This window comes from Zea mays, chromosome 4 (assembly GCF_902167145.1).
Source record: "Zea mays cultivar B73 chromosome 4, Zm-B73-REFERENCE-NAM-5.0, whole genome shotgun sequence".
In the NCBI taxonomy this organism is placed as follows: Eukaryota; Viridiplantae; Streptophyta; class Magnoliopsida; order Poales; family Poaceae; genus Zea; species Zea mays.
Genome location: NC_050099.1, coordinates 77,177,559 through 77,193,985, shown reverse-complemented (window position 1 = coordinate 77,193,985; position 16,427 = coordinate 77,177,559). Strand labels below are relative to the sequence as shown.

The 16,427-nt window shown below is 44.7% G+C and overlaps 1 protein-coding gene across 1 annotated transcript; it reads right to left on the bottom strand.

The window, feature by feature from the left end:
* Nucleotides 1–4,138: 4,138 nt before the first annotated feature.
* LOC100285322 (uncharacterized) lies at nucleotides 4,139–12,894 on the bottom strand. Its single transcript, NM_001158215.1, is given in 4 exon segments — nucleotides 4,139–4,422; nucleotides 4,535–4,603; nucleotides 12,311–12,397; nucleotides 12,623–12,894. Coding segments are annotated over 4 exon segments (432 nt in total). The 5' UTR covers nucleotides 12,764–12,894; the 3' UTR covers nucleotides 4,139–4,287.
* Nucleotides 12,895–16,427: the final 3,533 nt, after the last annotated feature.

Sequence of the window (16,427 nt, the reverse complement as noted above, 5' to 3'; positions counted from 1 at the left end):
AGCTTGGCTCCCGACGTTATTATGTTAGGAAGTTAGGTATTTTTATATTTTATTTAATGTAAAAATAGTTTAGGAAATTCACTACCGGAATCGTGGGCTTTGCCGAGTGCCTGAAGCACTCGACAAAACCTGAAAAACACTCGGCAACGTTAAAGAGAGCTCGGCGAACAGTACATCGGCAACGGCTTCTTTGCCGAGTGCCCGTCGGTACTCGGCAAAGAAAAACGGTCGTCACGGCGCCGGGTGACGGAGACGGCGCCTTTGCCGTGTGTTCTAGGTGACTCTCGGCAAAGAAGCAACATTTGCCGAGTGTCACCTAGAACACTCGGCAAATAAGTTACCTCTTTGCGGAGTGTCTCCAGCCTACACTCGGCAACGGCTCCACCGGCGGGGCCCGGCATCAGGTTCTTTGTCGGGTGCTCTTGGAGGCATTCGGCAAAGCTTGCTTCTTTGCCGAGTGCCAGGACCACAGCACTCGGCAAAGAAGCTTTACCGGTGCCCAGGTGTTGCTTCTCTGCCTAGTGTTATGGCCCTGACACTCAGCAAAGAGGTCCTTTGCCGAGTGTAACACTCGACAAAATGACCAGTATACACCTTTTTTATTTGTTTTTTTATTCCATCCAAACAAACAAAAGATATCACATAATCATCACAGATATCACATATACATCGCATATCTCACAAAGACCATAAATCAAACATAAGTATCCAACACAACATTACCAACAAGTTCTGAAGTCTCAAGTATCTCATAAGTTTCAATACTAAAAACATAAGTCTCATCGAGGTGGGCGGCTGAACTGGTGCGACGATGGGCTGGGCGATCCATGAGGGTTGTTGGATGCCACCCCAGATTGTCCCTGCACAGAGAAGAGATTGCATATGTTATATCTGATGCATTATCAATATCTAACTACAATTTTGATACTTACAGTAGTATAGAACAGATCAGGGTCAATTGTAGGGAACAATGGAGGTGGTGGAGCGAAACCCTTTATGACGCCAAGGCTCTACATGTACTGGAACATCTCCCCATCCTCACCTCCATCTCCTGACGTTCCCTCCTCTATGTTTCTAGCTGGGTCTGTAGTATTTCAAGCCAATGTTATAGTAATTCAAAGAGAAGGTATATAACTAAAGGAATGACGACTTATAGAAGCACTAACCTCGAGTTGTTGTATGCGATGATGTGAGTTGTCCTGTCGATGTCGTATGGCTGGACTCGAGCCAGTGCTCCTTGCTCGCACCTGAGACGGAGTGAGAGTGGACGACGAGTCGATTGCCCCGTTGGCAATTCAGTACTGCCCATGTCCTAAGGGCCTAGGGGTTAGTCTCCCAATGGCCCTAGGAGACCTAGGCATCATTTGAGATATACCAGTAGTTAATGGCCTTGGCATGGTGTGGCTGGATTTAAAGAATATATTTGAGATATACCAGTAGAATTATGTCAACATCTCTCACATCAGTTGCTAGATTCTGTAAGTGTTTACCATCTCTCTTGTACATGATTCAATAATTTATATTGAATGTTACCTAGCATTCCCTTACACCTACTTCATATCATAAAGGATGGAGATCAAAGATGCCATAAGGAGGGGATTTACAATACGATATTTATCAACCTAGTGGTTGTTAACCAAAAACCATTATGGGCTTTCATGTCGACATCCTCAAAAGATTGCTCAAGTTTTACACAAACAACTTTTTATGTACATACTTCTACCATAAAATTTGAAGTTAGTGTCCACTACCTTCTACTATGTGCCTGTTCATAATTGAATGCATAGTATAATTTGTCCTCCATGTTTATAACATTTCTATAGCTTTCACTGGATACTTCTAGTGATATCAATGGAACAAGGCATTGTACACATCTTTGACTTCATTAGGAAGCCAATCATAGAGTTAGAAGAAGTCATAGACCTTCTTAACGATTAATTCCTGTCATTCAAACTTAACTCCCTAAACTTCTAAATGATTCATCATGCACAAAGGACCGATCATTTCCATTATGTAGGATGTTGGGGAGAAGGTTTCTATCCAAATGTCCAAAATGACAAAATCAATGGTTAGATGGTTTTCAGGTCTAGGATGCTAATGTAAGCCAAGGGAAATTCATCATTGGCCATTGAACCCCATTTGAAAAGCTTTGGAACATGTGAGCGATATGAAGGTGCATGGAACTGAAGCCAAAAACCTTAGAGTCTTGTTCAGTTGCGTCTAGATCAAAGAGGATCGAGGGGGATTAAGTCCCATTCTATTCAATTTTGACTAGGGAGGGATTTAATCCCATCCAATCCCCTTTGATCCAAACGCAACCGAATAAGCCCTAGGTGGGAGATGGAGTCCAAAGGGAACTTAGGAGAAGAGATCCAAGAGGCCTCTAGAAAGAGAAATATGTGCATGACGCATCTGCATGGTGAATTGACATAATTGTACTTTCTCAAATGCGAGGAATTAGCATGTAATAGGGAGGGCACATGTAATTTCATGCAAAGGTGTACTAGGGCTCAACCCTATGAATAGGTGAACAGTGCAACCGCTAGAGGGGTTGACCATTTGTTGAAACCACGCTTGTTGTAGTTGTATTTGTAGATAACTTCTAAAGGTATAATTTCAATATCGAAACTTATGTTTTGAGAATAATCATTCGATGCCCATGAATATATGAAGTTTATATAGTTCATATTAAATAACTGTCTCAAACTATTAGCTAATCTCACGATATCAAGTCTTCGTTAGAATAAAGCTAAATAATCATATTTGAGTAAAGACTTGTCATGCATATATTGTAAAAGGATAGCCTCAAACCCTCATTATACCATCTCCTATCCAATTGCTTCAAGAGAGGAGAATGGTCTAACAAGTTAACCATGTTGCCCTATTGTCATTCTTTCAGAATTTCAATAGGTCGCCAACATTTGGTGCCCCCTCAAATGAACTCATTAACGACCATGATCATGCCGTCATAAAGGAAAATTTTGTTACCATAATATATTGTGCTAATGATGCCGAAGAGCAATACTATAACGATCTTGCACATTCTTTGTTATGCGAAGGAAAATTTCATTTTCAGCAATTGTAAGTAATATCCATGGTGCTTTTATTTATGGAATTGAAACGTTTCACATGTAGTGAAAGCCAACTGAGATGTGTTTGTGTTTACCAGCAATTACCATACAGCATTAGCTTTTACTCCAGTTAGTTATCAAAATATAACGTCTTACACAAAAAGAAGATAATTCAAATTAAGCACCTGATTGATTCAACAATAACTATTAAGCCTAGGGGGGAAAGGACACGACCAAAAAATGTATGAATATATAGGTAAAACCATAAAAGAGATACTTGCGCTTGTATACGCATAATATAGCTACGTATATCACAGTATTCCGGAAATTAACATTACCTATAGTTATCACAGGACGAGAAATTTCAGACATCCTTTCTAATGAACAAGTAAACTAAAAACGACAATGTGGTAGCTACTACAGGTTTGCAGACTAACGATTATCACATAGTCATAACAAAAGAGAACATATCTGGTACATACAAATGTTTGATGTACATATGGTACACATGAATTAACAAAGTTTATAAAAAAATTAAAAATCATACATATTCTTTCCACCATACCCCAATTATATACAAAATTTTAGGTTCAAATTCGTTATACTTTAACTGTAACAAAAAAACATTTTAGCCGATTTTCTAATTTAAATTTGTCAAAAATTGTCTTTTATTACACTTTATGTGATACAGATTTGAACCTAAAATTTTGTATATAATTAGAATAAAGTAGAAAGAATATATATGAATTTTTCAAAAAAAATTGTGAACTTTGATAGTTCATGTGCACCGCATGTGCACTAAACACTCATGTGCACCAGATATGTTCTCGTAACAAAATGATACGTTCTCGTAATAAAATGCTCTGTATAGTCAGTTCTAATGATCATTCAGCATGACCCCAAATACTCACCTTTGATCATACTATTCAAATTATCTGCAACAAAATACATATAAATATGTCGATAAATTACATTTTAGATAAATCAGCTTTTCTTAAGATAATACACCTTTTATACATATGTGAGCAAATCGAATGCATACATGAAAAGAGGATCACAGGAATATCTGAAAGCACACAATCAGGTCAATTCAATACTCCATGGTTACAGAGATTGTTTTGCACTCTCACATACAGAGGGAAATTTTATGGAAAGGGGCAGACAGGCAAATGTGCTAAGAAGTGGATGTAAAACTACACAAATGGATATCACTATTTTAGGAAGTTTTCTCCATAAGTTGTATTGGTGCCAAGATGTTCTGTTTACTTGTCTCCACAATGCAACCATTCATCACCATCTCTTCCAACATGAAGTGCACTTTCTCCAGATGGAACATGATATCGAGCTCGCACTGGCCAAAAGGGATGAAAAAATAAAAGAAAAGCAGCATCAGCACTACTCACATAAATATTTTTACAATGCTAATAGCTGAGAGAAAAACTCTTGGGATCACATAAGCTTACCACATTGCCGAAGTGGCGATCCATAGTTTCCACCAGAAGATGTATGAATTCAAGGATAGCTAACTCATTCTGCAAAATGGATGTATTGTTAATATATTTGTATCAGAGGGAGGAGATGCCTAAAGAAGTAATGGAAGATGCATCTACTATCCAGTAACCCTTGACGACTTCAAAAAATGGAATGCAGTTAGATTGCAACAGAAGTTACAAATCCAGAGGCACTCATTGAAATTTGTGAGAAGATGCATCTAGCAGTGCTTGACAGCTTGAAAAAAAAACACTGCAATGCAGTCGAATTGCAACAAAACATTAAAAATCCTGTAGCACTGATTTGCATATGCAAGTGACGATATATTATCAGACAGAAATCCATTCAATGAGATATTTGTATATTTCATAACTAATGAACTAACGAAAACATATCCGTAGCAAATGCTGCCATCAAAGGATAACTCGGTAGAAGCCTTCTCTGGTGATTTGGTTGAGATCTCCATACCTACTGACTACTGGGCCTGCAGATCAATCCCTACTAAATCCCATTGCACGCCAATTTTTTTATTGAACAAATATAAACTCACTCCATCTTAAACAAGTCTTGTCAACTAAATTTGACCTTAAAATTATTAGCAATAGTGTCAATTGCTACAGAATTAATATCAATTTAACAATCCTTTTAATATAAAAATATATTCAAGTATTCATTCAACTCTACACCAAGGTTTTAAAGTCAGGCGACTAGTAGACGACTAGTCGAGAGGTTGTTGCAGAGGTGATAGTCGATCTGAACGACTCGACTTTCTCTAGTAGTCGCTCGACTCGTCGACTAGTCGCAGCAGTTGAGTCGGGCAACTTATTTGGGCCCAGGTATAAAAATGTGAGCCCACCCACCCATCTCAACCCTAGTAGGTAGGATGCTATTGGACAAGTTTTCTACCTTATTTATCTATGTATATGGAATGATTCATGACTTGATGAGGACCAAGACAAATGATAGAGATCTTGTGAGGCATGCAACTACTCTGTTTGCATCATCTTTACATTGGCTAATATGTGGAAACAAAGACAAAGGTTGAAAGCTTTCCTTGTTAGTAATGAATGGTGTGAGAGCAGCAAATTGAAGAACACTGAAGTAGGAAATGCATGTGTTTGTCACTTTGTTGCATTTTGGCAAGCAGTAGAAGATTGCATAAGAGCTTCACAATATATTCTAATATTCTTGAGGATACTTGATGGTGATGAGAGAACAGCAATTGCTGAAATGTGGGCAACCATGGACCATGCAAAAAAGAGCATCAAAAAAGCTTTGGAGCACAAAGAACAATAATGGATGAAGTAATTTCTATTGTTGATAAGAGGTGGGACAGTCAGATGGATACCAATCTATATAGAGCAACTTTGTTTTTGAATCCAAACAAGTTCTTTGAAACCAGAGAGAACGATAGAAGACTTGCTACAAGACTATATTCAATATTTAATGATATATTATAGAAGATGGAGATGGATGAAAATATACGAAACAAGGTATTTTTTAGTGTTCCATCATGTTTTTAGTCTTAGCATATATAGAAAGTTATAAAAATGTAATCACCAACTTATGTTCGACTAGTCTGTCCTAGTCTCGACTAGTCTACTAGTCAGTAGCTGCATGACTCGACTCGAAAACATTGCTCTACACTATTAAATAATTCAGACAACTGTTGTTGGTCAAAAATTGCAAAGCTTAACTTTGTTTCCAAATCAGGACATGTCTTAAATTGACCTATGAAATATTGCTTGATAGGCAATAAATAATTCAAAAATTGTAAAGAAAGGATGATAAGAGTAGTACAACAACAAAGCCTTTTAGTTTCATGCAAGTTAACGTAGGCTAAAGTTGAAACCTAACATAAACCACAAGTCAAGGTTCAGACACCTGGATAACTGTTTTCCATGCGCTCCTATTCAAGGCTAAATTTTGGCTATATTTCATCTTCTCAAGTCTCCTTTTACTACCTCTTCCCATGTCAATTCGGTGTTCCCCTACTTCTCTTCCCCTTACTATAAGTCGGAACAACATTAGGGTACCAAGGGGACCAAACAAAAGATAGCAAGGGAAGCATAACATAAGTCGTAGCACCATATAATACGTCCATGAAGTCATGACATCAAAGCCTTAATATAGATTTTTATAGAGGTTCAGGCCGCGGTAGCGTAATACCCTACGTCCTCCTTGGTGGATGTATTTGCTTCGGAGGGACAAGTTACACAACCAGGGAGAACTTAAGCCAAGATCACTCTACTTGTCTCTATATGTGTTGCTTGCCCTATGATATGTCTGTTTTTCGTTGGAGTCGAGATGTTGGACCTAGAATGAATCCTCCACTGAATCCCCTTAAATGTTGTTCATCTGCTCGCTTTTATAGTTCAAGGGAGTGGTAGAGCTTACACGTGTGTTCAACTTGTGGGCCCTACGTATCATCGAGCCAACTACCCCTGTATCATCGCAGCCTTGTACCTACATGACTATAGAGTGTAGACCCTATACATTGTAGTCATGCAACATTCGCGAGGGATGCGCCTGTGTTAATCATCCTGTTAAGGTGACCTCATGAGGGCCTAATCAGTGAGGACAAGTACCTTAATGGAGTTGGTACGTCGTGATAAGAGCTTAGTATGGTTCCTTGTACTTTTAATATGTAAAAGTATAGTCATACTACATAGTCATGGCTATAGTGATTTTACCATTCCTTGTACTTTTAGTGCGACAACACGCATGCACAATGGCAGAGAATACACCTACAGTCTAAGAGCATGTCAGGGTGAAGGCGTGATTGCAAGATCATCAGTCACATTTAATGCAGTATTTGGGACCCTTATTGTTCTCCTTATCTGCAATAGTTCCTTCCTAAGGTGATCGCCATACGAGTCGAAGGGGCAAGTATGATAAGTTGCATATATAGTACTGGGGCTCGCGTTGCCTAGTACAGTGCAATTGGTAGCCAATGTAGCCTTTTGCAGTTATTTGTATTTCATGGATCATGGTACACTTCGCATGTGCACGCGTAGAGACGGCAATGGGGCCCCGATCCCCGATTCCCTGCGGGGAATTCTTCCATTAGGAGATGGAGATGGGGAAATTTTTCCCCATGGAGATGTAAACGAGGAAAATATCTCCCCCAGCGGGTAAACGGGGATGTGGAAGCATTTCCCATCCCCGTTCCCCGCGGGGACCTGTTAAACTTACATGTGACGATATTTTCATTTAATAGTTAATGATAGAAATAAATAATTACCTTGTTAAGAGATCACTCGTTGTACAAATGTGTTTATTTTGATGTGCACTTAATGATTTTTTACATCTGATAATGTTTTGCAATAATAACAAAGGAAGTACATCATGATTGCAATTTAAGTGGGGATGGGGATTTATCCCCGCGGGGAACGGGGATGGGAAAGAAATGTCCCCGAAAGCATTCGTAGGGATCCCCGCGGAAGAAGTTTTTCGTCGCGGGGACGGGAATGGGGAGCTAAAACCCGACGGGGAATTCCCCATTGCCATCCCTATGCACGCGTGCCTACAGGATTGATGCTCATACATTATAGCGATCTTCAGTGCCCTGCAACCTAAGTCGTGCCGCAACACGCTTGTTAGGCTTGTAATGTCGCCAATCACATAATTAATATGTTGTACCCAAGACTTATCCATTAAGCTTTCGCTATGGACTTATCCTCGGTCACCTAGGTGTGGGCTTTATCTCTTAGGGTCGTACCGTCCCCAATGGACTCGTCACATCCTTTTTCATGTGATAGATTACATTTAACTGCCCTGAGCCCTTAGCACCTTCGGGAGCCGTGGGGCCCAGTCACCCTAGCAGTACGAGGTCAGTGATTCTAGGGACCTCGAGGCCAATGGAGGGCGCCAACAACTAAGTGTCGTTAGTGTTCGAGGGACAGGCTGCCCCGAGCACCTGTTACTTTATTACCCTCGGACACTAGGGTCCCCAAGGACTTATACTTACAAGTGTCCTGAGACATGATGGGCTCGAGGACTTGGGCTTATAACTGCCCCGAGGACTTAGGATTATAAGTGCCCCCAAAGAGTTAGGCTTACAAGTGCCCCAGAACACGAGAAGACCCATGGTCTTATGCTTACAAGCGTCCAGGGCACGAGATGCCCCAAGGACAAAGCCTTGTGGGTGCCCTAGGGCACAGGGGCCCTGAGGACTTATTCTCTAGTCAGTTGCCTGCGGCACAAGGTGCTTGGAGACTTAGAATATTTTAACCATAGAGGTCCTAAGGGGCCGAAGCCTCATAGCGTGTAGGGAGGCTAGAAGGCCACCAAACCTTCTAAGAGCTAAGCTAACTCATCTGGATACTTCTATATAATGTTATTTAGAGTAGGGCCTCTCCCTGTACCAAGCCTAGGGTAGTTTCCTACAACTCTAGGCCCCAGGTGTGGTGGTCCCATCATGATAGGTCCTAAAGTCAGTTCCCAAGCCGGTATCCCTGAGTGTGTCTTGAAAGCAATCGAGGGTATGGCCTTCTTTGGGCGCTGATAGGATCCCACTACACATTAGTGTCTCTAGAGGTCTCCATTAGACATGTCCAAACCATCTCAATCGATGTTGGACAAGCTTTTCTTCAACGGATGCTACCCCTAGCCTATCGTGTATATGTTCATTCCGGACTTAATCATTTCTTGTACGACCACAAATCCAACACAACATGCACATTTCCGCAAGACTTATCTGCTAAACATGATGTATTTTGTTAGACCAACATTCTGCACCACACAATATAGCAGGTCTACTCGCCGTCCTACAAAACTTGCCTTCTAGCTTTTGTGGTACCCTAATGCCAAATGCTTGATGGCACTTCATCCACTCTACTTTGATTCTATGGCTAACATCTTCATCAATCTCCCCATCTCTTTGTAATATTGATCCTAAATACCAAAAGGTATCCTCTAGGCACTACTTGACCTTCCAAACTAACATTTCATTTCTTATGTGCAATAGTGTCGAAGTCACATCTCATGTATTTGGTTTTAGTTCTACTCAATCTAAAACCTTTGGACTCTAGAGTGTCCTGCCATAACTCTAGTTTCCTATTTACTCACGTCTGACATTCGTGAACTAGTACTACATTGTCCATAAAAAGCATATACCAAGGGATATTCCCTTGTGTGTCCCCTTGTGACCTTAATCATCACAAAGGCAAAAAGGTAAGGGCTCAAAGCTTGATTTAGTCCTACTCTAATCGGAAAATCATTTGTGTCTCCATCACTTGTTCGAACACTAGTCCCAACATTGTTGTACATGTCCTTAATGAGTCCAATGTACTTCGTTAAAACTTTATGTTTGTCCAAAGACCACCACATAACATTCTTTGGTATTTCATCATAACCCTTCTCCAATTCAATGAGAACCATGTGTAGGTCATTTTTCTTACTATACTGCTCCATCACTTATCTTTTTAAGAAAAATGGCTTCCATAGTTGACCTTCTAGACATGAAACCAGATCGGTTCAAAGAAATCCTTGTTGTTCCTCTCAGACAATTCTCGATAACTCTCTCCCCTATGAAAGCTTCTCACTAATAGGCATATATCTAGCCATGCATCTACGTCTTCACAGAAAAGTCTCTTAGCACTCTCATTGTGTCCCTAGTTAAGGCATACTAATTGCCTTCAAGACCAAATCATCCATGACAAACTTGGCTTAGCTAAGAAAGGATGATAAGCGTGTATCCAGTAAACTAAGACTTGCATAACTATAACAGTACCACAGAATGTCCCAGAGATTATTAGGAAAAGAATATGGTAAGTTTGTCAAAAGTACTCATGAATATTAGTTTGGTAGGACTAATACCCTTGATTAACCTTATGTACAGTGACACAAAAGAGTAGCCCTAAGCCCCTAAGAAATGGTGACATCAAGGACATGTTAGTCAGAACAGTGAAGCTATAAAAATCCCATGAAAGGTAATTCCATTGAGATCTTTGTACCAACTATCATCCCTAATAAACCCAATTGCATAGTAAACTAATAATTTCTTACATGAAAAAAATATACGAACAGAAGTTAAATCCATAGCATCAAGAAAAAACACTTTCGGAGGGCTGTTTATAATATTAAATGTTGCTTGATCTGTGACAAATAATTCGGATTCATTGATAGAAGATGGTAACAGTAGAGTGAGCGAATTCAGACTTGCACAAGAATAATAGTAGTATAGTACCTTAGTGACAGGGAATGTGGAACGATGGCGCGTTCCGCGTTCCGGGAACTTCGTCCCGAAACGAGGAACGGGAACGATGGGGAACATTCCAAGAAACGCTAGCGGAACGTCGTATACCTAAGATAGGAACGCTTACCTTGAGGAGGCCGTGCCGCCGCGCTGCCGTCGTCCGGCCGCCGCGCTGGGAGTGGGACGCGCTGGGATGATGCGCCGCCCGACCGCCGGACGTTGTGTCGCGCTGGGAAGAGGATAGCCGCGTGGAAGAGGAAGGGGAAGAGGAAGGGAAGAGGAAGGGGAAGAGGAAGGGAAGAGGATTCGACTGGACTGGGTGACTGACCGTTCGCGACTTCGCGCAGTGGGGAAGACGAAGACGAATCGCGCGCCGCGGCGTTGCAGGCCGCCCGTGGAAGAGGAATCAAGCGCCGCGTCGTTGCAGTCCGCCCGTGGAAGAGGAATCGAGCGCCGCGTCGCCCGTGGAAGAGGAATCGCGCCGCCGCGTTGCAGTGGGTCGCAGGGAGCCGCGTAGGAAGATGAATAGCGGCGCGTTGCAGTGGGTTAGAGAAGAGGAAGGGATAGCGGCGCGTAGGAAGGGATAGCGGCGCGGCGGAGCCGCGTACTGGCTGGTGGCCCACCGTCCACGCGTAGCTGGTGGCTGGTCCGCTGTTATTTAAATAATCCACAGAGCCAAGCACAACTCAAACTTCAAACATGGTTTTCGGTTCTTCAAGCAAAAGAAAGTGTGCAGATGAATTAGAAGATGATGATGTGCAAGTCGTCCAAGAGGTGCCTGTAGATATCCAAGATGGTGGTGCAGACGCAGACAGCGGTGACGAAGATGGGGCTGCGGCTACTGGTACGAGACATCCAATTTGCGACTTTTGTCAAGATCAACAGATGGCTACAAACATGGCGCACATGCTAAATGGGACATTGATCCAGAAGACTCTTCTATCTAGGCTTTGCAAGAAAGTAATTATTGTTACCGTTATATATATATATATATATAAATAAATAAGCTAAGACACTATGACTTATCATTATCGGGATCCCATCATTATCAGTTATATATACATATATTATATATTATGTATGTGTCATTGCTTGTTTTAATTACGCATCGTTCCCTGTTCCATTACAATCGTTCCCTAACTTCGTTCCGAAATCGTTGGGAACACGTTCCACGCATCGAATGAACGTCGATCAGCTGTATACCCCTCAACGTTCCATGTTGCTTTAACAGACGTACCGCGTTCCTCGTTCCCGTTCCTCGTTCCCAACGTTCCGGGAACCTTGTCACTATGTATAGTACCATAGTCGAAAGGTGTAGGCTAAACAGATCACTTATTTGAGGTCTATGTAACCTTTGTCGTTCACAGGTTCTGCATGATAATGTTTCCTGCCAAACCACTATTATCACAACTACGGTTGAGCACACATAGATTGCAGCAGCTAAACCACGGTATAGCAATGGTATGCCAGAGGATCGACTTCACCCACAGTTTGCAATCACAGTCAAATTGTCATGAGGGTATAGCAATGGTATGCCAGAGGGTCGCACCTCATCGCTGTCGACGCCGACGAGGAAGAAAAGGGAGGCGTAGCGCCTGTAAACGACCTTGTAGTTCCGGTGCTCCACAAACGAACACTGCATCAACACAAAAGCAGCGGTAGTCTCAGAAAATCGGAAGTGCAGGGAAACCCCCCATCCCGATCCAGATCCAAGACGATCCAACACAAACCCAGCAGATTCGTGGATCCGGAAAGGAGGGCGATGATCCGGGCCGATCAATGGGAGAGCAGAAGCGGAGGGGACGTGGGAAAGAAGGACGGCCGGGGGTGAGGGGCGAGGAGGCGGTGCGGACGGACAAACCTGCTGGTCAGTGCGGGCGAGGCACTTGCGGACGATCTCGCCCTCGAGGGCCCGTCGCTCGTCGAGGGAGAGGTGCTCGTAGTACTGCGCCAGCCGCGTCTGGCCCTGCTTGTTGACGAACAGCACGAACCGGATCGTCATCCCGCCCTCGGCCTCCCTGATCTCTGCTGCTCGAGGCAGTCAGTCGTCTTCTACCTGTCGTCTCAGGTATGTTCTGCTCGCCAAAAATCAGAGAGGGACTCCACGGTGCGCCGTTCCTGGGCCATCCAGACGGCTAGCACGCACCTAAAGTAGTACTAGTAGGTCTGCGGCCCACCAATAAAGAGGCCTTCCAACGATAACAAATTTTCTTTTATATTTAAAATAATCAAAATTGCAATATTGTATCATGACTTCTAAATACTAACTCCGTTCTTAAATATATGACATCGTTGAATTTTTTAGAAAACTTTGACCGCTCATCTTATTCAGAAAATTACGAATTATAATTTATTTTGTTATGATTTGTTTTATCACTTAAGTTTGTTTGAGCATGACTTGAAATTTTACATTTTCAAATAATTATTTTGAATAAGATGAGTCGTCAAATTTTTCAAAAAAATTAACAGTATCATATATTTAATAACGGAGGAAGTATTATATTTATGGGTGTTTATCGCTCGATGTGTGCTTGTTCGGCTGCATGGGGATCGAAGGAAAGTAAGGGAATTAAATTTATTTTTATTAAATTTTGACTAGCAAGAGATTTAATCTCTATCCAATCCACTTCAATCTATTCCTAACTAGAGGTAACAATGAGCTCTAAATTTTACACTATAAAAATTAAGAATTGTATCGGATTAGGATCAGACTTGTTGGTGTGGGGGATAGATATCCCCCGTGTCCACTAAAGGAGTAAAAGACCTCACGAAAGGCCCAAGGGCCCAATAAATCATGAGGTTATTCCTTCGTGGGCCTGGGGAGAAACAACCAACAAGGCAGAGCGACGTGATACCAGATTGGTGCAAGCCCGGATGGCCCACAACGTCGAGCGAGTAAATCGCAACAGAGACTCGACTTTCCCGCACTGAAGCCCCCATGCAACGGAGCCATGCGAGGATAAGTCGGCGAGGGTTACGTAGGGATAAACTCAAGAGGTTCACTACCTTTTAACTACTTGTTGTTATCATATCCACATGTACTGCCCCACGGTCGAGTATATAAGGCCTAGGGGGCACCCCTTCAGAACGATCGACCCTATCTTACTTAGCCACCCACAACAACTCTCTGTGTCTTCAATCCAGAGAGCCCTCTTGTAACCACGCTCACATACTCACCAGGACGTAGGGTGTTACGCATCTCTAAGCGGCCCGAACCTGTAAATCTTGTCCACTGTCCCTCGTGTGATCGGCACGAACCATTTTGCTACAGTCGTCGACACCGTCCTACTCCTAGAAACACCTTGAGGGGCAACCCCGGGTGTGCGGTCGGACCCAAAACACCGACAGCTGGCGCGCCAGGTAGGGGGTGTGTCGACGATCCAAGCTAGCTCAATGGCCGTCACCTTCTACAGCAAGATCACCATGCGTCCCGGATCCGTATTCTGCTTCGGGACAATCTCATCTGTAGCGGATGAAGAGGGAATTCTACACCGTATCGCGGATCCGCCGGAAAAGAAGTCTCCTCCAACGAACTCCGAAAATGCCGGAAAGGCGCCACCTCCAGCTCTTCGGAAAAAGATCGTCTCCGTAAAGTCAGGGGCCAAGGGCTCGCTGACCCGGAAAACTCCGCTGTCTACTTCCTCGACAAAAGAATGGACACGGATCACGAGGAAGAAGGAGACCAGGGAAAAGCAAGTCGTTCTTTCCGTTCCTCTGGCCTCAAAGGAGAACGGAAAGAAAGTCGCCACAACAGCAGCATCATTCTACCCCGATGTCCTCTTCATCGGGAGAGTGGAGTCGCCCACTGTCTCTGACGACGAACCGACCGCGCCCGGAGAAGAGCCACCTCAACGAGAATCCCGCCGACGGAGGAACCGGCGCAGGAACGTTCGACGACATCACGCGGCCGGAGAACGGGATCCAGAGCAGCCTGTCTCGCGAGACGAGGACTCGGAGATAGGAGAAACTCCGGAAGAACGCGTCTTCAGAGAACGAAGGAACTCCCGACGACGTGATCGCCGGCGGGCTCAGGAACAGGCCGAGCAAGACGCAAGGCAACGCCGGGAGAATCCGCTCTTCGGACGCAACCTGAATCCCGACTTCGCCCGAGCTATGAACACGCCAAGCGAAGTCGGAGGGGTACTAGCTCGGATAGCTGATGGACTTCCTCGGACTCCCGACGCCGAGGGATACCGACGCCTGTTCACCCAGGCAGCCAACCATCTTCTACCGCTCGCTCACCCACCGAACGATCTACGACACGCCATCAACAGTCGCCAAGATGCACGAAGCTCCATCAATGCTTCACGCGAACAGCGGCATGAAAACGAGATTCACCGTCGGGAGGAGTACGACCGAGATCATGGCATCCCGACTCAAAGCCAGGCCACCAGGACTGAGTCGGCGACGGCCTCAACTGGCGGAACCACCCGGGGACGGTCGAGGAACCACAATCACAACTCCCCTCCCCGGGACAGACATCGTCCCCGACGACAGGAGGACACGTGCGGAGTGTCCGCTCTTACTCCGCGCCTTAGGGCCATCCAATGGCCTTCCAACTTCAAGGTATCCAATGTCGACAAATATGAACCTAAGCAGGATCCAGGGGGTTGGCTAGCCGTCTACACCACCGCTGCTCGGGCTGTCGGAGCATCTGAGGACGTTATGACCGCGTATCTGCCCATCGTCCTTGGGCAAGATGCGCTACAGTGGCTACGACATCTACCCCGACATTGCATCGACGACTGGGGAGACTTCAGTCGACGTTTCACCGCCAACTTCCAGTCCCTCTCCGACAAGCCAGCGCAACCGTGGGACCTCAAATCCATCAAGCGTCGGGGGGATGAGACTCTCCGGTCGTACCTCAAAAGGTTCCAGACCATGAGAAATCGCATCCCCGAGGTCACGGAGGCGGCCGTGATTGAAGACTTCTACAGAGGATCCAACGACTCGGCTTTTGTCCGAGCCATACTACAGAAAGCGCCGACTACTTCCGAGGAGCTGTTCCGGGAAGCCGACCTCTACATCACCGCCGACGAGCGAGCTCAGGACCTCATCGGAGGAGCAAAGCCTGCACCGGCAGCACCGCGACGCGACGTGAACCAGCCACCCGACAAACGCTGGGAGAAGAGGCCTCGCGAAGAAGTACACGCCGCCGGACCGCCTGCCTCTCGCGCCCGAGGAGGACCTCGCGGAGGTGAACGCACGCTGGACGACATCTTAGACGCCCAGTGCCCATACCACAAGGACATGCGCCACACTCTTCGCAACTGCCGGGACTTCAAGCACTCCGTCGGGCATGGCCGACCCTTCCAACCTCTACCTCCTCCTCCGCCAAGGGGAGGACCGGATGAACCACGACAACCCCATCAGCCGGAGGAGGGAGGAGGAGGAGCTTTCCCACGCGTCGACAGGGAGGTCAACGTCATCTTCGGCGGACATGGGTCGCAGGAGAACAAGAGACAACAAAAGCTCAACGACCGCCAGATACTGGTGGCGACCACCGGTCCTCCCGCCCCATACCGGTGGTCAGAACACCCGATCACCTTCACTCGGGAAGATCAATGGCTCAACTTCGACCATCCAGGCAAATACCCGCTCCTCGTCGATCCGGTGATCCGAGAGAGGCGGGTGAAGAAGGTGCTAGTGGACGGGGGGAGCAGCAT